The 25182-nt window shown below is 48.0% G+C and overlaps 2 protein-coding genes across 10 annotated transcripts in view; both read left to right on the top strand.

Annotated features, from left to right (window-relative positions):
- Positions 1-7588: 7588 nt before the first annotated feature.
- Positions 7589-10007, top strand: LOC122208110 (agouti related neuropeptide). Of its 9 annotated transcripts, XM_042918771.1 has the most exons (6): positions 7923-8009; positions 8466-8570; positions 8782-8947; positions 9068-9200; positions 9389-9474; positions 9694-10007. In XM_042918771.1, the coding sequence occupies exons 4-6, from the start codon at positions 9071-9073 to the stop codon at positions 9874-9876; spliced, it is 399 nt and encodes a 132-aa protein (XP_042774705.1). In that variant the 5' UTR covers positions 7923-8009; positions 8466-8570; positions 8782-8947; positions 9068-9070; the 3' UTR covers positions 9877-10007. The 9 variants fall into 9 exon arrangements, with proteins under 9 accessions (XP_042774704.1, XP_042774703.1, XP_042774705.1 ...); XM_042918773.1 differs by lacking the exon at positions 8466-8570 and having other exon boundaries at positions 8851-8947; XM_042918778.1 differs by lacking the exon at positions 8782-8947.
- Positions 10008-10664: 657 nt separating this feature from the next.
- ATP6V0D1 (ATPase H+ transporting V0 subunit d1) overlaps positions 10665-25182 on the top strand; it is a 38992-nt gene continuing 24474 nt past the window's right edge. Inside the window, exon 1 of the mRNA XM_042917678.1 lies at positions 10665-10886. Coding sequence (XP_042773612.1) covers positions 10757-10886 — 130 coding nt within the window. The 5' untranslated portion in view covers positions 10665-10756. The remainder of the gene's footprint in view (positions 10887-25182) is intronic.

Genomic DNA, 25182 nt, shown 5'->3' with positions numbered 1-25182 from the left:
CAGGTGGCTCATTCGGTTGAGCATCTGACTTCAGCTCAAATCATGAACTCGAGGTTCATGGGTTTGAGCCCTGCATCAGGTTCTGTGTCTTCCTCTCTCTCTGCCCCTCCCCCACTTGCACTCTGTCTCTCTCTCTCACAAAAAGAAATAAACATTAAATTTTTTTTAAGAGAAAGAATAAGGATCCTGTAAAGTCTAAAGTCAGGGAATATCCCCTAGTGAAAAGGACACCTGTGTAACTACCCCCAGACAAAGACACAACACATTTCCAGCACTGCAGGTATCTTCCTCATTCCTCTCCTTTGGTCAAAAATACTCCCAGAATTAACCACTGTTCAGAGTTCTGTCACCACTTTTACAGTTTTGCCTGGTTTAGAACGTCATATAAATGGAATCATAACCACATTCTCTCCTCTGTGGCTGGTGTCTTTCATCCAATATTACATCTGGGAGATTCATCCTTGTTATGTACAGCAGCTCATTCTCTTTTTATTGCTGTGCAATTTTCCTCTGTATGAATATACCATTATCTATCTTCCTGGTGTTGGATATTTGGATTGTTTCCAGTTTTTAGGTATCATGAATAAAGTTGCCGAGAACATTCTATACATGCATTTTAGTAGAAATCACAGTCAGTTTTCCTGGGTTTGTACCAAAGAGTGAACTTGCTGGGTCATAGATCAGGTGTAGTAGTTATAGGAAACACTGCAGTTTTCCAGCTTACCTCTTACCAGTTCTAGTTACTGCATATCCTCACCAACATTTAGTTTTGTCATTGTCTTAAGTTTTAGCCAATATAATTAGTGTATAATATCTCGTTGTTGTTTTATTTTTTAATCTTTTAAAAAATGTTTATTTATATTTGAGAGAGAGAGCAAGCAAGCAGGGGAGGGGCAGGGAGAGAGAGAGAGAAAGAGAGAGAGAATCCCATGCAGGTTCCACACTGTCAGCACAGAGCCTCAAACTCATGAAACCGTGAGATCATGACCTGAGCCGAAACTGAGTCAGACGCTTAACCGGCTGAACCATCCAGGTGCCCCTTAAATATCTTTAATTAATAACCAGAAGTTCTTAATTTTATTTATTTTAAAATTTATTTATTTTCAGAGAGAGAGAGAGAGAGCGAGTGACTGGGGAAGGGCAGAGAGAAAGGGAGAGAGAGGATCCCAAGCAGGCTCTGTGCCATCAGCACAGAGCCCAATGTGGGGCTCAAACTCATGAACAGTGAGATTATGACCTGAGCCAAAACCAAGAGTCAGATGCTTAACAGGCTGAGTCACCCAGGAGCCCCCAGAAGTTCTTCATTAAAATTAATGAAGTCTAATTTATTAACCTTTGATGTTTAGAGCTTTCTGTGTCTTGTTTTTTTTTAAATATTTTATTTTTCTTAAGTAGGCTCCCACATCCAACATGGGGCTTGAACTCATGACCCCAAGTTCAAGAGTTGCATACTCTACCAACTGAGCCAGCCAGGCACCCACTTTGTGTCTTATTTAAGAAATCTTTGCCTACTTCAAGGTTATGAAAATAGTCTATGTTTTCTCTAGAAGTTTTACTGGTTTACCTTCACAATATGCTTATGATCCATCTCAAATTAATTTTTGTGAAGGCTTCAAGGTACAGGTAAAACAGTCACTTGCCCCAACACCATTTATTGGAACTATCTACCACTTTAGTAAGTTTGCATAATTTATTTTCAACCATTCTTCTTTTATTTTTTTTAAATTTTGTTTAATGTTTATTCATTTGTTTTTTTTTTTAATTTTTTTTTAACATTTTTATTTATTTTTGAGACAGAGAGAGACAGAGCATGAACGGGGGAGGGTCAGAGAGAGAGGGAGACACAGAATCTGAAACAGGCTCCCGGCTCTGAGCGGTCAGCACAGAGCCCAACGCGGGGCTCGAACTCACGGACCGCGAGATCATGACCTGAGCCGAAGTTGGACGCTTAACCGACTGAGCCACCCAGGCGCCCCTATTCATTTGTTTAGAGAGAGAGAGAGAGCAAGTGGGGGAGGGGCAGAGAGAGAGGAAGACACAGAATCCAAAGCAGGCTCCAGGCTCTGAGCTGTCAGCACAGAGCTCGATGTGGGGCTCACACCCACAAACCACAAGATCATGACATGAGCTGAAGTTGGATGCTTAACTGACTGAGCCACCCAGGCGCCCCATCATTCTTCTTTTCTAATATATGCACTTACACATATGCATCTAATATATACACTTACAAATATGCATTGTTCTATGTGCATCCCAGAGGTTTTGACATATCGTATTTCATCATTCAGTTTGAAACATTTTCTAGTTTCCCTTGTGATTTCTTCTTTGATTCATAGATTTAGAAATGTGTCCAAGAGCATAAGAACACTCAGCACAGCTCTGGCACCCAACTGAGCCCACAGCCTCATGGGGGCTGAGCTGAGCGTGGGTGGAGCAGCTGCTTGTTTTTGTCTGTGCAGCTCCTGGGAGCCCTGTGGGTGGGTGAACCGTTTCCACTGTCAAGAAGTGTGTGGGGAGACACATAGGGCAGCATGTCTGATAAACTCTTGGATGCAGCGCGTGCACGCGTGCGCGCACACACACACACACACCCCATTCTTCTTCAGCTCTAAAATATGCCCTGGGCCATGCAAGGAAGAATGGAAAACAGGCCAGCCTCTTCTTAGCTAAATGATCAAAACTTAAGTCACTTAACCTGTAAGCCTGTTTCCTAATCTATTAAAATGGGGAGAATGTGTATTTCAATGTTCTGCTGAGAGTTAAATGTATGGGATGGGAGTTCTGCTGTGGGGCATTGGATAAACTTAAAGCAGGTAAAGGGATAAGGTAGGGAGGAAAATTTGCTTCTATGCCAGATCCTGACACAAAGTTTGGCTTTGGCCAGAGTTGGGGAGGAGGACCTCTACCTAGGACTTAGTGGACACAGTTTACTAGGGCCTACAGGGACAAAATTGGGATGTGGCCAGGGGCTGCTGGTGGAGGGGCACCCTGTGAGCTCCTTCTCCCACACTGGGCTTGGGCTTGGTGCCTGGGTAAGAGCTGTGCTCCAGGGGTTTAAGCTGCAAGGTTATCTTTCCATCCAATGTCCCCAGATGACTATTTCTCTCCAGAACTCAACCCCCTCCCAGCTCTATACCTCCACCTCCCAGGTCTTCTTTGCAGCTGGAGGCAGAAAGGATGGGAAGGGGTAACAGCAGAAAGGAAGGGGTCCAGGAAGCCTGGGAGCCACTGCAGCTCTCAACTGCTTTCTCCAGCTGAACCTGGGCTCTCACCCTGAATCTGTCAAGCCAGGTACCAGCTCACCCCATACCCAGTGCCCTAGGCAGCATCTCCATGCCTATGACCAGAATTCCTGCAGTCTCTGTTCTTAGCTGCACAGAACTCTAATGGCAGAGATGAGCATGTTGGAGAGCTCTTGGAGCTTTAGCAGAAAGAGTTAATTCCTAGGATAAGAGTCATTTCTAGGTAGCCCAGTGGCTCCTGTTGTGAAAACACCTTTGTTCCCGGGGCTTTAGCTGAACCATTGAATATCCTCAGGGAGTTGGGTTGCTCCCTTCTATGGGGATAGATTAGAAACAATGCAGGGGATGTCTTGGGTGCCTTCTCCCCAGCCCAACAGTGCCATGCTTCTGCAAAGGGTTGGTGGGGACTCAAATTGCACTTACCCAGAGATCCTGTAATATTCAGGGGTTGTCTCATTACCCGGAATGGAACAAGCTCCTCACCACTTTGTGTGGGTTTCCTGTGAGCGTGGAGGCTGCCATCTACCTGTTTGGACATGTTGACAGTGAGGAATCACCCTGAGGCAGAATGTAGAGTGCTGCAACACCTCCAAAACAGAATATTTCACACTGAAAAGCAGGACCTGGCAGGCAGGAGGAAGGACTGGCTACCTCTCCAGGCATCTGGGAGTGAACACTGTGGGTTGTAGATGTCTTAAGAGAGGACTGGGGTTGGAGTTTAAGGCGGTCTTTGCCATACCAGAGGGGCCTAAGCATCCAGACTGTAAGCCACATTCTATGAACCAGACTGGCTGGGCTTATTTGTCTATGGCACCCCTGGGTCTTTGTGGAATTTCATCTAAACACCCCACCCACAGCTCAGTTGTTCTGAGGACTCCAATAAAGGGCCCATTTCTAGCACTGAAGGGGAGGACTGTAGGAGGAGAGGGACAGAGGGTTAGAGCAAGGCCGGAGGGGAAGGGGTATCTCTGGGCCTGAGTCCCCTTATAGTCTGTCCACCAGCTGTCCCTGCACCTTGCTCTCCTCTCCCTTGGCGAGGCTCCAGCCTACGCTTTCACTGGCAACAGGAAAGCCCACAAAGCCTGTCTGATCCCAGAATCAGGAGCTTCAGTTCACCACAGCCTCTGACCTAGCCTTTAAGTCTAAAAGCCTTGTCATATGCCTTTCATGTAGCATGCACTCAATAAATAATTCTTGAATGAATGGGAGAATGGCAAGTGCTAGCATTCAGCATTCCATGCAGCAAACATGACTCTCCTCTAGGAGCTCCTGATTATGGTGGGACCCCCTCCAGCTGAGGGCTCAAGACACCAGCCTGAAAAAACCCCCATCCATCCTCATTCCCCTCCCAGGATAAGATGCCTCCAGGCAACTTCTGCCTTTTGGAAGTCCTGCAGGATCTGGTTTCCAGAAAAGTTGGATTGAGAGACCCAGTGGGTGCTCTGCTGCCCCCTGCTGGAAAAAGTAGGACAGTGCCCTTGGAGGTGAGGACTACCTTACAGGAGGAAAAAGAGGAAAGGCAGGGTTCAAGTCCCCCTCCTTGTCCTTAAACGTGGACTCTGGCACATAGCAACCACATTCCCCTCTTTCTCCTCCCTGAAGACAGGTCTCCTATGTTTGGTCCCCAGCCTCACCAAGCAGGCTTTGCATCCCACCAGGTCTCCCAAATTCACCACCTAGAACATTTCTGAAGGACTTTTTGTCAACAAGCATTGTTCTGGGAACATCAGGCCGGTTCCTGACAAATAAAATCACCCACACAGTGTTTATAGTTATTAACAAATGAAATGGGCTCCCAAGGGACATTTTACAGACTATTGATGTAGGCAACTGTGCTCATCAGAAGGAAAGATAAATGTAAGGATGGACAAAGCCAAGGAAAATAGAAAATAGGAGAAAGGCAGAAATTTAGTTGTAACAAAATCTGATAAATCAAGCCAAAGATTGGTAATTTGCAAAAACAAATAAAATTTGATAAGACAATGGAAATTTCACTTTAGATATAGGTATAGATATATACAAAGAGCTATGACAAGAAACCCACAGAATTGTTTTGGGTCAATTCAGTGGTGGTCGGAGGGGGCCAGGTGACAGTGTTGGAAGACATGAAGGCAGTGTGGGAAAGATATAAACCAATGTTGATCTCCTCCTCTGGATTCCAATTGTGTGGCACAGGGTTGCTAGGCTCCTGTGGCTATGGTCTGAGCCTGTGTGCACTCACAGTAGTAGTACAATGTAGAGGTGGCTATAGATGGCTGCTGACTCACTCACTGATTGAATCAACTTTGGGATTCAGCTGGCTCCCTGACCCCAGGGGAGAGTCTACTGACTGCTTATCAGTCTGGGGTTCATCAGGCCAGAGCCAGTCTTGGAGCAAAGCCTGTACCAGTGTTAAGCTGTAGAACTAGGCAGCTTGGTAAACCACGTGCCAGTTATGGGTCCAGGAAACTTATATTGTCCCTTGCCTGGCTCCTTCCTTGATTCTTACTCAAGCTTCATGAATGAGTAAAGTTTCCTGTCCCAGAAAGCCTTCCCTAGCCAACTTCCTGCCCCTCCCTCAGCTGGGGTAGGTGCCTTTCCTGGTCCCACATGCCCCTGGGGCATTCTTCTATCAACAAATTTATCCCACTGGATTTTAAATAATTCCCTTTGTTTTTAATAAAAATTTTTTTTTAATGTTTATTTATTTTTGAGAGAGACAGAGACAAAGACAGAATGAGAGCAGGGGAGGGGCCGAGAGAGAGGGAGATGCAGAAGGAATCCAAAGCAGGCTCCAGGCTCTGAGCTGTCAGCACAGGGGGGTTCGAATTCACATGAACTGTGAGATCATGACCTGAGCCAAAGTAAGACACTTAACTGACTGAGCCACCCAGGCGCCCCTTTTTTAATAAAAAAAAAAAAAAATTAAAAAAAAAATTTTTAGGGGTGCCTGGGTGGCTCAGTCGGTTAAGCGTCCGACTTCGGCTCAGGTCACGATCTCGCAGTCCGTGAGTTCGAGCCCCGCATCGGGCTCTGGGCTGATGGCTCAGAGCCTGGAGCCTGTTTCAGATTCTGTGTCTCCCTCTCTCTCTGCCCCTCCCCCGTTCATGCTGTGTCTCTCTCTGTCTCAAAAATAAATAAACGTTAAAAAAAAAAATTAAAAAAAAAAATTTTTAAAACGTTTATTTATTTTTGAGACAGAGAGAGACAGAGCATGAGCAGGGGAGGGGCAGAGAGAGAGGGAGATACAGAATCTGAAACAGGCTCCAGGCTCTGAGCTGCCAGCACAGAGCCTGACGTGGGGCTCAAACCCACGAACTGTGAGATCATGACCTGAGCCAAAGTGGGATGCTTAACTGAGCCACCCAGGTGCCCCCCCTTTTTTCCTATTCTTAATTTCCTATTCTTAATTTTTTCCTATTCTTAATTAATACACAAGGGTAACAGTAATAGGTTAGCGAAGCCCATGTACTCATCACCCAATTTCAACAAATTACCAACTTGTGAAAAATTTGGTTTCATCTATATTGTATCTTGCTATTTCCCCCTACCTTTGATTATTTCATACATTTTATCAGTAAATAGTTCATTATGTTTCTCTAAAAGATAATAGTACTTTAAAAAATGGTATTGTAACCACAATACCATTATCACAACTAAAAAAATTAACAATTATTCCTTAACATCATCCAATGTCCAATGTTTATAATTCTCTCATCATTCTACTGTGTTTTGATGGTTGTTTTTCTCAACTGTCTCCCCCATTGGACCTGACTAGAGACCTGGGATGCCCTTAGGATTGCTTCAGTCCTTGTCCATCACCGTCCATGTCTTCACCTGCACACATCCAGGTGAAGACAGTCATCGCTCTATAGATGAGCAAAGACACTGAGGGCCTTGGTGGGGTGACCAACCTCCCCCTGTTGCCCCCTGGAACAGGAAGAACTATTCTCAGCATGGATGCTGATCAGGCTCAGGCAAGTGCTCACAGCCCTTACCTCAACTCATCTAGGGCACCTTTCCAAAATCCACATGCAGTCCCTGCTCCCCACCACCAGCTCTTCAGCCACAATCTCCAAGGATGGGGCCAGGGGACAAGGTTTGGGGAATGTGCTTCAGGTATGTTTCATGCGTTGCCCTTCTTGAGCTCCAAGTGGCCCCACCAAGATGGGGGCCTGATCTTGGTGCCTGATACCACTCTGAGAAGAGAAAGCCCTGGGGTAGACGACTGTGCCCAGCTGTAGCCTCTGGGAAATAAAGGTCAATGTCCGTTGCCAGGGAAGCCTCGACACCAGGTCAACTTTATGACAGAGTCACCAAAATAGCCAGTAGCATTGTCAGGGGGAGAAACAGGGTTGGCCCTTTGCTGGATTATCCAGGGACCAGCTCTTCATTGAGGCTTTCCCTCACTTCCTAGCCTCCTCCCTCTGGGCAGTATTATGTGACTCTCCGAGCTCCTAGGACTGTTACCTTGTGTCAACCACAAGTGAGCCCAGTGCCAGTCCGATCCCAGAATAGACATCAGTGCCCATCTGTGAAAGGAGCTGCCACAGCTCCACCATCTGCAGAGGGGTGCCTCCCCATGCAACCAAACCCCAAGAGTGATTGTTGGTGCCGAAGGCCAAAGGCTGTCAGCTGATAATATATGGTTTACACCCGCTGTTGGGAGGACTTCCTCAGGCTTCATCCTGGGCAGAATAGCCTGCGTGAACCCAGATGGCAAACCCCAACAGCCTCTTCATCCTCCTACTGGCCCAGACCAGCTGTTTGTACAGTGAGGCCTTAAAGGTGATTCAGCCTGTACCCCTTTCCCTGATGGGCAAGTGTATGTTAGAGGCCTCCAGAGGGGAGAGGGAAAGCAGAGGCAGGTGGGGTCCTTTGTGTTCTACCATCTTCACAAACGGGCAGTCCTCACCCTGGCCTCATGCTGATGAGACCAGGCGTGGGCACAGGCCTGACAAAGCAGGGCGGAAAGGAACAGCCATTAGCACTAATGAGACAGGCGGCCTGAAAGCTTTTTACTTTGAAGCTGCTCGCCCACCCAGGGAACAGTCCGTTCTGCCTCCTTGGCTTCCAGGAACCCCAGGCGGAAAAGGGTTTGGGAGAAGAAGCAAGGGTGGGGGTCTTGGAGAAGCTTGGAGGGACACGGGGGTGGGGGGGGGGAGGACCAGGAATGGAGGCAGGAGGGCCTGGTTTTGGCTAAGTGGACTTCTCCCCTCCTTTTTCCCTCCAAAAAACCCCCAGGGTTTAGGTCTGCACCCCACTCTGGCCACTGGCCCATCACCCTCTTCAATGCCCTTGACCAAAATTCCTGGAAGCAAAGGAAACAACATGCCACACAGGGTCTGAGTGAGCATCTCCGGGGCCACAAATTAAATTAAGTTCTCAGGGCTGCCTGCCTTGTTATTGCTAATGGCTCCAGCCTGTCCAACCTCCCCATCCCTACCCAGGTCCCTGTCCTGCAGAAATTTGGGGGTTCTGGGCACCCTCTCTTGTTCCCAAACTTTGATTAGCACGTGGGGACCTCACCAAAAATTAGAGCTGGGCACCCCTCTTACAGAGCACCCAAAAACCCAGGTGTAGGGAGAGAGGCCTGAGCTATGCCCCCACCTTCATGCCCTGGCTGCAGGCAGCAGTCACGTGTGGGGCCTTCATTAGACCCTGACATATAAGCTGTGGGCTCAGGGTGGCCAGAAACTCTCCAGGCAAGGATCCAGCAAGCAGAGGTAAGTCCTCTGGTTGGGCAGAGACTCCTGCTCTTTGGGAGGTCTCTCTCTGGGGTAGGGCACCTGGAGGGTGCATCAAGGATGAGGAAGGACTAAGTGGTGGGTCTTCCTGATGGTCAGGTCATGCTGACTGCAGTGCTGCTGAGCTGGGCCCTGCTGCTGACACTTCCCCCTATGCAGGAAGCTCAGAGGGGCTTGGCCCCTCTGGAAGGCATCAGAAGGCCTGACCAGGCCCTGTTCCCAGAGCTGCCAGGTCAGTATGGGCAGGGGTGGAGCTGGGTGGAGCCTGGATATCTCTGGCCACAAATTATCCTGCTTGGTATGAGCCCTCCTTCCCCCTTTCCCATCCCAGACCTGGGAGGTGGGTGTTTTGTGCATGGTGGGGGGGGGGGGGTGTGCGGGGAGGTGGGCAGGGCTCTGGCCTCACATCATCTATTCCAGGCCTGGGCCGGCAGCCTCCACTGAAACGGACAAGCGCAGAACAGTCCATAGAAGCTCTGCTACAGGAGGCTGAGGCCTTGACAGAGGTAATTGCTCAGGGAAAGGGGTGAGGCCATAGACCTTGGGAGGGGACATCAGGCAAACAATCATCCCCACTCTCCACCTCATGACACCCTCACCTGAGGTGATACTGCAGACCATTCTCTCCATGCTCCACTGCCATCCAGCCTGGACTGAGGTAGGTGAGATCCCTGCACCTGCCTTTGGAGGCCCATGCCTACATTCCTGCTCCCCAACTCCTGTAGGTACTAGATCCGGAGGGCCGCGAGCCACGCTCCCCGCGACGCTGTGTAAGGCTGCAGGAGTCCTGTCTGGGACACCAGGTATCGTGTTGCGACCCATGTGCCACATGCTACTGCCGTTTCTTCAACGCCTTCTGCTATTGCCGCAAGCTGGGTACTGCCACGATCCCCTGCAGCCGTACCTAGCGGGCCGACATGGGGTCGAGGCTGAACAGGGGTAGCGAATAAAGGTTGGGACCAACCCCAAGGCTGTGGCGTTATTTCGAACGTGGCCGTCGGAGGAGGGAGGTCATGGAAGTCACAGCAGGGGTGGGGTTGCCGCCAAGCCAAGAAACCACACACACACACCTACCGCAGGGTCTAGGTTACCATCATCTGAATCACTTACATGCATGCTTTCATGGTGCCAGGCACAGCTGGGGAGCCAGAAAAGGGCCGGGCTCCAGCCTTCCATAATCTTGTACAATAAATGCGGGTGCAGCGCGCGGTGCACATAGGGGCTGTAACTCCAGGCTGGCCAGTAAGCATTAGGCTCTAGGGTCGGCTTGCAGCTAACTGGACGTGCGACCGCAGCGAAGCCTGCCCTCTCCCCCCGCCGCCAACCGTAGTTCCTTTCGGGATAAGACTGACTCAACAGTCTGGAATATTTCCAAGCATAAGAATTACCGCTCACTCCCATCTTAACTCCTCCTGCCCCTTAGTGTCAGGTCTACCAGACCCTAGAGGGCCCACTAGAAAGCTAGAGGGCCCACTCGAATCCTCGCGGCCACGTGCGCCACCACGCGGCCGGCCTCCGACACTCCAAGCAGGTCAAGCCCCGACGCGAGAGGCAAGCCAACCCTAGCCGCGCAGGCGCCAGAGGGCCCATACTTGCGCAATGCATTCGTATGAAACCACCCGGAAGTCGGGCGCCACTAGGGCTCCGCCCCGTTGTGGTCACGTGATACGTTCGCTCATCACCTGACCTGCTTGACAGTCCGCTGCTGGCGCTGCGTCAGCTGATCTTGGAATCGTGCTGTCTGCCGGCCGATCGGGGTTCTCCGGTCTCGCCACCCGCGCCGCAGCCATGTCGTTCTTCCCGGAGCTTTACTTCAACGTGGACAATGGCTACTTGGAGGGACTGGTGCGCGGCTTGAAGGCCGGGGTGCTCAGCCAGGCGGACTACCTCAACCTGGTGCAGTGCGAGACGCTCGAGGGTGAGCCGCGGGGCCGGACGGCTGGGCCTTGAAAGGCCGGCAAGGAGACTAGCCCAGGCCTCAGGGTTCCGAGATCTGGGCGGGGAAGCCGGAGGCGGGGGTTCTCGAAGGGCCTAAGAGGTCTCGCTGGGAATCCAAGGGCCGATGGCGGGGGCCCCAGAAGGGAATCTGCCTCGACCTGTGGCTCCGCGCGGGCCCAAACGCAACCAAGTCTTTAAAAAGGAAAAACAGTGGTTAGCCTCCGTTTGGGGCAGCCTCTTCCCCCTTATGCCTGCCGTGTAGTTTGGAAAAGAGGGTCTCTCGAGAGTGGTTGGTCGATGCGAGAGGTGTCCATCCAAACCTCTTTACTCTGAGGTGGCCAGAGAACTGCCCCGTGGCAACGTTTAGGAAACCTAAGCGGAAAAGTCCTCTACTTCCCGCCTGACATACATCGAGGCATATTGGATCACTGTGTCTTAGTCCTGGTCGGCGGGGTGAGCCTTTCTGGGGAATCGCTGAGCCAACCTAGTGAGAGTTTCCTCCCATCCCCGAACCACTGGCTGTGCAGAGTCTTCTGAAGGCAGTGATTCGGGGAGCAAGAGGTGACCCTCCAAGTTCCTATACTTGTATTTGGCTAATAAATCCCACCTCCTCAGCAAGAAGGTTGCTCTTGGAACAAAAATTTTAAAAAGCACAAGAATGATGGGAAGATGAGTTCCCCTTTCTTCCGCTCTCAACTGGTTTTGATTCCCCAAGGCACAGCTGCATCAGATTCACTGATTTAGAAGTGTCCCTGAGTCCCCACTTTCCCAGGTGATAGTGAAGGGCATTGTGGCTGGGATGTAAGTTCTCATTCCTGATCCTCAAGAGATAGCCTTGAGCAGAGGTACTGCTGGCCCCATAGTTGATAGCTGGAGGGGGAAGATGATTTACCATCCGGAGACAATTTTCTCATCAAAAACTTATTGAGGTTAAAAGACAATTCAATTTTTAAAAATCAGCTATTGTTTATCTTGCAAACTAGACCAGCAAAGTGAAAATAAATATCTTTAAATTTTAAAACTTATTGAAATTAAAATACAATAATTGTGGACTTTGTGATTTTAACATAAATATACAAGAAAAGCTGTTCCTCTCCCTTTTGAGAGTGGTGGTGGGACAGAGAGGAGAGCACTTCAGGGTGCTGGGTTGTAGGGGCCTGCCAGCCACCTGATTTTCCTCCCTGGGAAAAGGAGGAGAAATGAGGGAGGCTGCCAGGGGCAGGGCCTGACATACAGTTGGCATTCAATGTGAGTTTTGTGGACTGGCTGGGACTGGAAGGAGATCATTCTTTGCTTAAATCCGAAGGTGAACACCATTGATTACCAACTGGCATTTGGCAAACTTGTTCTTTTCTAGGCTTTCCTCACTCATGCTGTTGCCTGTCCTTCCTCTTTGTGTAGAGCTTCTGGGGGCATTGGGTTCCCATCTTCCCAACAGCCCCTTCCACCATTATCCTCCATAAATGTGTTAGGGCATTCTTCCTGCAGCACTGCTCAGCACATGGCCTGCCTTGTGGCATACCATCTAGATCTTTAGGGTCTCATTCAAGGATTCCCTTGCTCTTCCATACATACTCCTCTCCCTCACACAAGCCATTCCACCCTGAGACTCTTGGTGCGTATGGTGTGATGGACCCCAGGGATGGACAAATTTGAGTTTGAATTCCAGCCCTGGTAATTACTGGATTACCTTAGACAAGTTATTTAACACCTCTGGGCCTTAGATTCTTCATCTGGTATATTATCATCAACTATTTCATAAGCTTTTACATGTGAACAAGCTTTTACATGTGAATATGAAGCCCAGCAACAAGCACAGAATATGTGCTAGATAAATGCTAGCTCTTGTTTCCACTACATTGCACCTGCCATTCCCTCTGTGTCCTTCTCATCTCCATGAAACCCAGTGATTCCCACTCTTCAAGGCCCACCCCCAGTAGCACCCCATGTTAGAGCCTCTTTGTGGTCATGCTAGCCTAGAATGTTGTCCTCTACACCCAGTTACATTTCCTGTGGTTGTCTGTGCTCTTTTCCTAGAAGTTTCTCAACATTGAATTTGGGATTCTTGGGATCCTGTGTGTTGGAGATGCTCAAAACTTTCAGGTGCTGGGGATAACCAGAAGCAGGAGTGACCAGAAACCCCATTATCCTCTGCATAAAGTTCTTCTCTTCTTCTGAAGTTGACACCAGCGTACTTTGTTGCTGGGTGTTTTTGCCTTCATATCTCCAGGGGAAAGAAGAGAGGGGAGGGGAGACTAACAAAGCTTTTGGTCCTTAGTGAGATCAGTAGGTGTGTCCTGAAGTGATGAGGTTTCCAAAGAAATCTGCATCAGGTGTTGGACAGTTCCCAGAAGGCACAGGGCATTGGGCAGAGGGTAAGTGGATACCCTCCACCATACCCTAGCCTTCCTCCCTGGATTCCACTCCATCAGGGCCTCTGCTACTGATCTCTTCTGCTAGAACTCAGTCTCTTAGGACCTCTGAAGCTCATATGTTCTCCATTGTCCATCTTGCTTGATAGTCTATACTCAGAGGTAGGGGAAAGAACCCAGAGAGGTCCTATCTTTTTGGTAAACTTAGGGAGCAGAGTTGGTTGGTCTCAAAAGCACTTTTTAACTCTGAGTGTTTCTAGATATGTATAGAACCTTCTGGGAGCTAAGTCTTGTGCTGGGAATTTTGGGGAAGAGGAGGTGGGTCAGAGATACACAAAGAGAAATCATACAGTATTACTTTGAATGTTTTCATTTGTTCAGCATATACTTACGAAGCACATATTTTATGCCAGGTACTGTGATAGGGGCTGAGATATTTTGTGGCATGATATTCTCCTGACCTTCATAGTCTGGGGATGGAGGTCAGTGGGGGCAGGGGGAAGATATTAAGAGATCAGTGTTGCATAGAAGTTACAAATGTAGTTCTACTACTTCATGGCTCTGTGGCCATGTAACATCTCTACCCAGAGTTTTATCATGTGTAAAATGGTATTAATAACGGCACCTACTTCATGGCCTGGTTATGAAGGTTAAACAAGATAATTCATATAAAGCCCTTAGCATGAACTTGGCACATGGTAAGTGCTGAGTCAGTGTGTTAGCTGCTGTTATTGTTATTTTATTTTTTAAAAAGTTTTATTTAAGTAATCTCTACATGCTGCATGAGGCTCGAACTCATGACCCTGAGATCAAGAGTCACATGCTCTTCTGACTGAGCCAGCTAAGTACCCCTGTTAATGATATTTTAAAGTGAAGTAAATATATAATTACATATTGAAGGTAATACCCATGAAAGTGACAGTGGAGAAGTGATAGAGAATCACAAGGGAACTTTATTTAGAGAGTGTGGCGGCTTAAGGCCCTGCTGAGATAAGGATATTTGAGCTGAGATGTGAACAATGAGAAGGAGCCAGCCATGCAGAGAGCTGGGGGGAAGAGCATTTCAGGCAGAGAGACCAGCATGTCAAGGCAGAAATTGTTGGGCCGGACAGAGGGACCAAAAGAAGCCCTGGGTGGCAGATTGTGGGGGGACAAGGGTACAAATCTTTTGGGAACCCAGACCCTTGTTTTGAAAAACAGGCTTAGCCCAGGGGAGGAAGCCTCTGACTCCTTAGCATCGACTGTGGGGGCAGATACTGATGGTATGGAGCACCACCTTCCACAAAGGCCTGCCAAATTTTGGGTTGTATGATGTATTTCGGACGTTAGGAGCATATATAGTGTTCCTTCAATGTTCAAATGTTTGTTTGCTCATTCAAGAAACACTTCCTGAAGGCCTACTGTGTGCCAGCCCCTGGGCCGTATAAACAAGCCAAGCAGCTATTTGAGGCATTATAATAGTTCTGAACCTGAACTCTTAGCTTTGACCCTGGGTTCAGCCTAAGAGCATTGGTGTTAATTTGTCTGTCTGGATGTGGGAAATTCAGGTGTGAGCGAGGCTCCAGTTCTGGCCTCTGGAGTTTCTCCCTTCCTCTTTTCTCTTTAAAACTATTTACTATGGATATTGTCAAACATCTACAAACTAGAAGGAATGGTAGAATGAACCCATACGTAATAATCATACAACTGCAACAATGATCGATTTTTGTCATCATGACAGTTATCAATCTTGTTTCAATAATAGCTCTACTTGCTCCCTAACTCCGAAATTATTTTGCAGTAAATCCAAGACAACAAATCATTTCAGTTGTAAATATTTCAATATCTCTGAAAAAGGTCGTGACTAATTTTTTAAAAAACCCTGCAATACTATTATTCTTCCTGTAAAAGAAAAAATAATTTGTTAATATCATCCAATATCCATTTAGTGTTTGGATTTCTCTGGTTACCTCCGATTTTTTAAAATTTTTTTTAAGGGGGAGAGAGGCAGGAAGGAGTAGAGAGAGGGAGAGAGAATTCCAAGCAGCTCAGCGCTGTCAGCACAGAGCCCAACATGGAGCTTGAACCCAAGAACCCCGAGATCATGACCTGAGCTGAAGTTGGACACTTAACTGACTGAGCCACCCAGGTGCCCCCCAGATGTTTGTGGTTTTTTTTAATATGATATGTTTCAGGGGCATCTGGGTGGCTCAGTTTGTTGAGCATCAAACTTCGGCTCAGGTCATGATCTCACAGTTCATGGGTTCGAGCCCTGCGTGGGGCTCTGCACTGGTGCGGAGCATGCTTGGGATTCTTGCTCTCTTCTCTCTCTCTGCCCCTCCCCTACTCGTACTTTCTCTCTGTCTCAAAATAAATAAATAAACTTTGAAAAAAACATATGATTTTTTTCAGTCAGGATCCAAATATGATCCATACATTTTAACTGGTTGATGTGGTCTCAGGTCATTCATTCATTCATTCATTCATTTATTTTAAATGTTTATTTATTTATTTTTAGAGAGAAAGTGTGTGCGAGTGCAGGAGGGGCAGAGAGAGATGGAAAGAGAATCCCAAGTAGGCTCTGTGCTCTCAGTGCAGAGCCCGATATGGGGCTTGATCTCATGAACCGTGAGATCATGACCTGAGCCAAAATCAGGAGTCAGATGCTCAACCAGCTGAGCCACCCAGGCGCCCCTTAGGTCTTTTATTTAAAAAAAAATTTTTTTTAAAGTTTATTTATTTATTTTTTGAGAGACACAGAGAGAGCAAGCAGGGGTGGGGCAGAGAGAGAGAGAGAGAGGGAGAGAGAGAATCCCAAGGAGGGCTAATGTGGGACTCGAACTCATGAACTGTGAAATCATGACCTGAGCTGAAACCAAGAGTCAGACACTTAACTGATTGAGCCACCCAGGAGCCTCAGGTCTTTTAATATATAGATTCTCTGTCTCTTATTTTTCCTTTTACTTACTAAAAAAAATTTTGTTTAATGTTTATTTATTTTTGACACACACACACACACACACACACACACACACACACACAGTGTGAGCAGGGGAGGGGCACAGAAAAGGGGAGACACAGAATCCAAAGCAGGCTCCAGGCTCTGAGCTGTCAGTACAGAGCCCAACCCGGGGCTTGAACTCACGAACCATGAAACCATGACCTGAGTCAAAGTCAGACACTTAAACGACTGAGCCACCCAGGCACCCCTCCTTTTACTTATTGAGGAAACTGGGTCATTTGATTTATGGATTTCCCCTTGCATCTCAGTTTTGCTGACTCCATCCTTGATGTGTTTATAATTGAACATGTTCCTCTGTCCATGTTTTTCCTGTAAAATGGTAGTTAGATTTAGAGGCTTGATCAAATTGTAGTTCAGTTTTTTTGAAAAGAATATTTAGTAGGTGATTTTGTACTTCCATTGGGAGACACATAATATCTAGTTGTTTCTCTTTTTGTGACATAAGGAATCATGGACATTTATTGCCTAGAACCATTATTTTATTAGGTGTTACAAAATGGTGATTTTTCTAATCCTATGTTTCCTTCTGCATTTGCTAGCTTGAATACTTCTATGATTGGAAACTTCTACTAATTTTAACCCTGAAATACAGTTTGTATAAGCAAGATAGGATAAATGCTTGGTTCTTTCCTGTATTTATCAATTTTCAAAATAATGAGTTGGTTCTCCAAAATCCTTCAAAGATGACTAATGAGGTTTGTTTGGTCTTTTTGTTTGTATAGTATCATAATGCACACATGGATTTTGATATTTTTTGTTGTCTTTCAATCTTTGTATTGATGCTTGAATTGTCCCTTGTCCAGTGGGAGCTTATTCAATAGGCTGTTGAGTCTTTTTTTTTTTTTTTTAAGTTTATTTATTTTGAGAGAGAGTGCACATGTGCAAGTAGGGGAGGGACAGAGAGTGAGAAGGAGAGAGAGAGAGAGAGAGAGAATCCCAAACAGGCTCCACACTGAGAGTTCGGGGCTTGAACCCACTAACCGTGAGACCATGACTGGAACCAAAATCGAGAGTTGGTTGCCTAACCAACTGAGCCACCCAGGTGCCCCAGGCTGTCAAGTCTTTCTGACACAACCCTGTAGCCCTTGAGAGCTTTTCTTACTTCCTAGATGACAGTATGTTCAATTTTTTCTTTTTTGAGAGAGAGAGAGAGAGAGAGAGCGCGCACACGTGCGTGGGGAAGGGGCAGAGGGAAAGAGAGACTCTTAAGCAGACTCTACATCCAGCATGAAGCCCAATCTGGGTCTCAATCTCACGATTGTGAGATCATAACCTGAGCTGAAATAAAGAGTCGGATGCTTAACCGACTGAGCCACCCAGGCACCCCACAGTATGTTCTAATTTTATCTCATACATTTCCTGACCCAGACCTACTGTCATCATTTCTTTTAGGATACCTGGTTCTTTTTTTTTTTTTTTTAATGTTTATTTATTTTTGACAGAGAGAGACAGAGCACGAGCTGGGGAGGGGCAGAGAGACAGGGAGACACAGAATCTGAAGCAGGCTCCAGGCTCTGAGCTGTCAGCACAGAGCCTGATGTGGGGCTCGAACTCACAGACCGTGAGATCATGACCTGAGCGAGAGTTGGACGCTCAACCAACTGAGCCACCCAGGTGCCCCAGATACCTGGTTCTTTTTATTGGAAAATGGTATTTAGATCAGAATGAGTCTAAGGAGTTCTCATTGCTACTGGGGTGGTCATTGTTTGCAGGATTTTTCTTTGGATTAGCTCTCTTCTTACTCAGGAACTTGGAAAATAGAGAAAAGCATATGGCTAGCTAATGCAGTCACAATTCAGCTGATGGATGCCAGATGCCAGTTTTCTAATTTGGAATGGAGGCACCTAGGCCAGTCAGGCCATCTCCTTCTTGTAAAGAATTATAATTAATATTCAGGAGGAGGAAAGCTAGTGAATTAGATACTCAGGGACCATAATTGAGAGTCCCTATGTATGATGTGCTGGCTGTCTTCTAGAACACTTTATCCCTCTTTGTTCTGAGTTCCTTGTCTTCATTACAACATCTCCTGCATTTCAACATCTTTTCACAAGAGACAGTGTCTTATGGGAAGAAGAAAGCAATACTGTAGGCGGGGCTTGGCCAATCTCTAGTCACGTGAAACTGCAAATGCTAATGTAAGTGGTGTCTTCTGGGAGTGGCAAGTCGTGGTGTGGCTAGGAGTGTGGCTGCAGAGTAAGACAGAGATCAGCTCTTGAAGGATTGCAAAAGCTGTAGAGGAAGTGCTTTGTCCTGAGTGAGGGATGGGCAGGTAAAACTATTGGACTTGTCCTTTAGAATGTACCTGCAGTGTGAAAAGTGGATTGGAGGTGGGGGCCATACCAGAGGTGGGAAGAACAATTTGCAGAGTTTTGTAAGCAATACAGGTCAGAGATGATGACAGCTTGCCTTTGGCATGGGCAAGGATGATCGTGGGGGAATTTTAGGAAGAGGAATTGATAGGACTTGAGGGGTTGGATAAGGAACTGAGGAGGAAGGAAAAGTCAAAGCTGATGTCCTCATCTCTGGCATAGGCAGCTGTGTAGGTGGCAGAGTGAAATGATGGTGGGATGTAGAAAAGAAGTTTGGAGAAAGACTGAAAAGATGGGATTAAGGGGTCTGTGAGCCATTTGAGTGATGATGTGCAGGCTATTTTTGGTGTTCTGGAGTGAGTGTGAACTTGGGATACAGCCTTGGGAATCAGGGTAGTAGTGTGGCTGCTGTCTCCAAGAGAGAGCATAGAGTCAGAAGAGGAGAGGCTCAACATGAGACCCTCCCCCAGGAAAGGGGTCCTTCCAGAAAGGTGAAAGCCATCTCCTAATAGGTGGGTAGCCCCAGCAGAGAACCTGAAAAAGAAACAGTGATGAATGCCAAATGTGGCCAAGAGGTTGAAGTAAAGTCAGACAGCCTTCCACTTGGTTTTACCATTCAGAGGTCATGGTGACCTTTTTTTAGAGGTCATGGTGACCTTAATGAGAACAGAGGAGAGTGGGACTAGGAGGTGACAGCAGTGCATGGACTGTATGGGCAGAGATAACATATGGACAGAGCAGAGCTCACTAGGGAACTAATCCCAGCTCAGCCGCTTACTGGCTTTGTGACCTTGGGCAAGTCATTTGTCCTCAGCTGTACTGTGGGAAATATTAATAGCATCTCTTTGAGACATGTGTGAAGTGTAAGTGCAGGGCCTGGTGCCAGGTGAACAGTTAGGGAAGCCAGCTGTTCCCACCATGGTCATTCCCTCCCATCACTCCTAGGAGACAGTTGCCACACTGGGCCTCTGAGTGGGTAAAGAAAACATGTCACACAGGTTTTGCCTGGGGGCAAGTGTGCCTGTCTAATGGACAGACACCATCGAATATACAGTAGGCATAGGGTACATTTTAGTGGGACGGGAGCACGTGGGGAATGATGGCTAAAAGGGTACAGGGTTTACTTTGAACGAAGTGTTCTAAAATTGATGGTGGTGATGATCACACAATTTTGTGAACATGCTAAGACCGATTGAATTATACACCTTAAATGGGAAAATTGTATAGCATATGAATTATATCTCAGTAAAGCTGTTATTTAAAAAAATCAGCAAGGCCAAGGAGGTGGGAAGAATAATGGCGCTAGCAGTCTCAGAAACATGAAACTTCATAGGGTGTCAGAGGAGTTTTAGGAACTGGGAAGAGAGTAGGACACATGTCAGGGATGTGCATGGCTGAGTATGGATAGGTGCATCAGGCTGGTTCGTGAAAAAGCTTTGGGTGTCTTGGACACACAGTTCAGGAGGGATGTGTAAAAAGATTAAAAAAAAAAAGGGAAGGTATAGAGATTCTTAGGGTTAGGGTCAAGGTCAATGTGTGGGAAATGTCTGTTTATAGTTTTGCCTGGAAATATTTTGTATATTGCATTTTGTTGGTCAAAGGAGACTGTATTGAATTATTGAAGTTAGAGGACCATTGTTTGGACAGGAAGACGAGCTTAGCTCAGTCCAAATTCCTCTGAGTCGGATGTGTTTTGAAGGAAGAGATAACACGGTCCTGACAGACCACTGGCCACAAACAAGGGAGAGGAGCTCAGGGGCATTGGGAGAAGGCAATAACTCAGGAGAGTTTGCACTGCAGAATGAAGGGAACAAGCACCTGGAGTCTCTGAGCTATGAGGGCCTGGCCCCATACACACCTGAAGTGTTCCCCTCAGCTTTTGAGGATCCGTGTTGTCCCATGTCCCTAGGCAGTGGCATCGCTGAGTGAAGAGACCCTTGATACCCAGTAATCGATGAGCTGGCACAGATCATTGGTGGGTCCTCCACCAGAGGAGGAGATGGTTTGGGGTATGGATAGGGTGGTGGAAGAGGAGGTGTTCTGTCTCAGATGTGCTGAGTTGGGAGAGTCTGAGGGAGGTGGCTGTGTGGGTCTGGAGCTCAGGGGAAGTAGCACTAAAGATACCAATCTGGAAGTCGTCAGTACGCTGGCTGGCTGGCAGCATTTCAGCCCACACTCGGCCATCTATTGGCTCGCAGCCAGGGCATGTCTCCCTTAGAAGCCCAGTGCTGCCCGTGAGTCCTGCCAGGAGGCTGGGGAACAGCCTTAAGGACAGGCCAAGTGGACACAAGTGTGGTCTGATGAGGACACCTGGCGTGGAGCCTAATTTGGCAAGTGGCGCAGGGAGAGCAACAGCCAGGGATTCCCCTTCTGATCCCTGCCGTGCATTCTGTTGCATGACTGGGCATGCTGGTGGTTTTGTTTTTGTTTTTGACTAAACGTATTTTCTTTTTTTAATTCTAAAAGTAAAGTTGGTGGAAGGGTGACTCAGTGTGGACCTTTTGGGGGACAGGTTTTACCCACCTTGTTAAAACATGCCTGTATATGTTTGTTCTCTTGCGTCCCTATAGCCCCACTCACAGGATTGTGCCCCTCTAGATTAGCACAGGATGCCATGTATAGAGGTGTTCACACCAGCCTTGGTGGTAACAGCAACCTGTTAGAACCAACAGGATATTCATCGACAGGGGTGTGGTTAAATAAACCATGTTCTGTCCTTACCGTAGGATACTATGCCAAGTGTTGCAAAGCATGGAGTTCTATAAGGACTGATTTAGAAATATATTGTTAATGTGTTCCCATTTTAATAAGATATTATATGCACATGGAAAAGTGTTGAGAAGCACAGATGCCAATTGGTCTAGAGTAGCAGCCTCTGGAGAGAGGGATCGGAGAGGCTAGGGAGGAACATGTGCATTTTTATTTTATGTACTCTTTGGATGTATTGCAGTGAACAAATATTTTATAATTTAAGACATCTGATAAAGGTATCTAAAATGAAGGAAATTAGAACATGTAAGTATGCAGAGAAGCTGTTCACACCCAACAGCCACCCAAGATGAGATCTCTGCTGGTGACCCTGGGCATTTGACTTCCAGATTTTGATTCATAGCCTTGTGGGGCTGCTCTGTGTCTTACGGAACCCCCTTTGGGCCCCTTCTCTTTACACCTGAAGACTCAGAGCCCAGATGGTAGTTGAGGGCTGGTGACCCGGGGCCCCTGTGTTTTTGTTTTGCTCACCTCTCATTCAGCTGTTTTTCTCTTGCCTTCTTCACCTGCTCCACACCCCCCTTCTTGCTCTCTGTTCCCTGATTACATCTTGCACTTTGTATGTATGTACTGTAGCACGGGGACCTGCTAGCCCCTGTTTCACAAGCCCTGCCCCAGGGGTCGTGTCAGAACTTGCTCTGCTGGGCGAGAACACACTTTTTCATGGATTTACTCAGTGATTTCTCGGGCCTGGTTTCTGAGGTGGAGCCAGTGTCTGTACCCAAGACTAGGGCCTTTTGAGGTGGCGTCAGCATAGGCAAATGTAAGCCATCCAGGACTCTTGAAGATAGGCTTTCTGTGTGACCAGGGTTTCAGGATGGTAGAGAAGGAAAGGTCCCAACATCTTATTTTAAATATTTTGCATAAAACCCTTCTGGAATGTATTAGTCTACCCTTCCTTCTTTCTTAGTGGCACACACTGAGCAAGCTCACATCAGGGCTGTTAGATTTGAAATGAGATGGAAGGAACCTTTGTCCCTGAGTGCCCAATATGCTTCCAATAGTTTGGTCCCTGGCCCCCCTGTCGGACCTCCCACTCAGCCACCCTACTGTAGTCACGGTGCCTGCTACAGCACCCCAGCCCCTTTTACTGACTTGTAGCTGTTCTTGTGCTTTGGGCTCAGCAGTCAAACACACTCCAGGTTGTTGGAGGGTCTGCATCAAGAATGAATAGGTGTGAGGACATGATGTAGTGGCCTCTCCTGTAACTCATCTGTGCTTGCTTGGGGTCAGGAGCCTGGGTTGCCGGGACCTGAGGCAGGGCATCAGGCAGACCATGGCTTCCTTTCTGGCCAGCTCTGTGATGCTAAGCATGTGATTTAGCATCTCGAAGCTTATTTGCCCACCTGTAAAATGAAATTGCTTGTAGGCTGTGAGGATTCAATAGCACAATGCCTAGCCAGAGTGAATGCTCAATAGATACTTATGTGATCAGATGGGTGACAGCTCATTATTTGTGCTGGCAGAGTGCTGGGCTTTGGTGTACAGGGGAGGAAAAGCTAAGGTCCCCATCTTGGAGGGGTGTGCCATGGCATAGATTGTCCTGTTTCTGGGTTATTGAGCACCTGCTTTTAAGTGTTTTTTATTTTTTTTTATTTTTTATTTTTAAGAAATCGCTACACCCAACGTGGAACTCAGACTCACAACCTTGAGATCAAGAGTTGACTGAGCCAGGCATGTGCCCCAGCACCTGCTTTTTTAAGATACAGCATTAGGCAGCAGAGGGGGTGGGGTGGGGTCGGGTAGAGAGCTGGATAAAGGGATTTGGAGACTTGGGAGGATCTGGCTGAGCTAGTAAACAAGCATAGGGGACTGAGGATGCCCAGACTTCCTCTCCAGTCTCTCCAGTCTTGCTCCTCGGCCAACCAATCCCTCATGACTAGAGTCAAGCCCACCTTGTCTCCATTCTGGCTTTCTCAGACTCCTGTCTACCTTGATTCTTTATGACACATTCCTATGTGGCTCTATGGGTGCCTGTAGCCTCCTCCCCCAGGGATTGCTGGCTGGGGGGGATTGGGACCAGAAGTCTGAGGCAGGGGTTAGATTGGTGGGGCATTGAGAGGGAGGAAGAGTGGAGCCCCTTGCTGTTTACAAAGCCATCCTCCCTGTGGCCACAAGGGGGTGTGCCAGGACCACTTGGCTGGTAGAGAGCCGGGGAGAGAGGTGTGGCTGGACTAGTGAGTCACCCAGGCTGCCTCTCCTCTGCTTTTCTGCACAGCACCTGCCTGTGGCCACTGTCCCTTGGGACTCTGTCCCGGGCCCTACTTCTCTCCCTCACCCAAGTCCCATTTGGCCTTCTCAGATTAAGTAGGACTCACAGCTAGGTGTCTCCTGTCTGTCCATTTCTTCCTGCTCTCACCTCCTGGTGCCCCGGCTTCCTGGGTTGGAAAGGAGAGGCCAGGGGACATTCTCTGAGGCTCTCCACCTTCATGCTCAGTGCACAATGCTCCAGCCTTTACCGTCAGTCTGTCCTCATTTACCCCCACCTGGGTCATGCTGGCAGCTCTCAGTCAGAGTGGCAGAGGACAGTGTACTAGCCATGAACCAGGGGTCTTATAGGCCCCGAGCAGGAGTTTGAGGCTGCCTGGGATCAGGGCCATATTTCCTCCCAGGAGCACCGCTCTTCCCCAGGTGGCTTCCACTTTTGTCCTGCAACCCTGGTCCCTCCAGGAGAGGGAAAATTGATCCTCAGGACAGACTCCTCCCTACTTCCTTCAGCACTTTAGGACGCATAGGTGTTCATGTGGCACATATATAGGAGCGTGTGGGTAGAGTGACTCTGGGAGAGGTCCACACCAGGCACCCCAAACTCTGTAGGCACTGTAGGTATGTTACAGTCACGCTGGAAAGGGGTTGTTATCAGGTGATTGACAACTCTCCCCTTTGCACCCCAATTTGGGGGATCTTTCCATTGACCTCCCTGGCTTCTGCCTCATTTAACACGTCTTGGCTGATTTTTTTTTTAAATCTGTCCTGCACTGGAATATTCCTCCTCTTTTAGAGGCAGGAGGGTCAAGGCTCTGAAGGTCCAATTAGTAGGTTAGACTGCTCTTGTGTAGCCTGATACCTGCTCTACCTATCTGCATCCAGCACCCTGTAGCTTGAGAGCCTGGACTGGGGCTGCCCCTAGTGAACTTGCATGGTCCTGAGGAATGGGAGGCAAACTTGTGGCAGGGGAAAGGGGTATGTGGAGGAACGGCCCTGACTGGGTGCTGGGCACTGCTTTCCTGGCCAACTCTGGCCTGGCCCTGGGCACTTGCCCAGATTTTGTCTCTCCTTGGCTACTCAGGCAGCAGTTTTTTTCAGGCCTTAACCTCAGCTGAGGCTTTGCATTTGGCTGGTGGATGGGGCTTTCCCCTCTAAGGAGTCATCTTGGTGTCCTCACTGTTGCAACTCAGCCTTTCCTGCCTGGCCCTGCTCTGGTGGCTGCTCAGAGGCTCCACAAAGCCAGACCTCCCCTGCACCTGCCGTTGGTTCTGCCAAGGCTGCTTCTTGGGTAGCCAGGCCTCTAGGCTCACCCTAGGCCCTTGAGTGGCCCTCAGGGGCTGAGTTGTGGAGAGTCAATGTGACCTAGGTCTGACCAGGTAGACAGTTTCAGAGCTGGCCAACCCCCTGGAGGTAACCCTATTCAGCCCTCTTATTTTACCTGGGAAGTTGGGTCCAGGTGAGGGCCAAGGGTTTGCTTACAACCTCCTGACACCTGTCTTGGCTCCTCCTATCCAATCACTCTATATTCTTTGGTCCTTTCTTTCTTATTCCTGCATATGTTCACTAAAGGATGCCTAAATCATGCCTCTGTGTGCCTGGCCCCCCATTCAGGAAGTG

Source organism: Panthera leo, chromosome E2 (assembly GCF_018350215.1).
Source record: "Panthera leo isolate Ple1 chromosome E2, P.leo_Ple1_pat1.1, whole genome shotgun sequence".
In the NCBI taxonomy this organism is placed as follows: Eukaryota; Metazoa; Chordata; class Mammalia; order Carnivora; family Felidae; genus Panthera; species Panthera leo.
The sequence above is the reverse complement of the archived record's forward strand: the minus strand, read 5'-3'. Positions and strand labels throughout refer to the sequence as shown.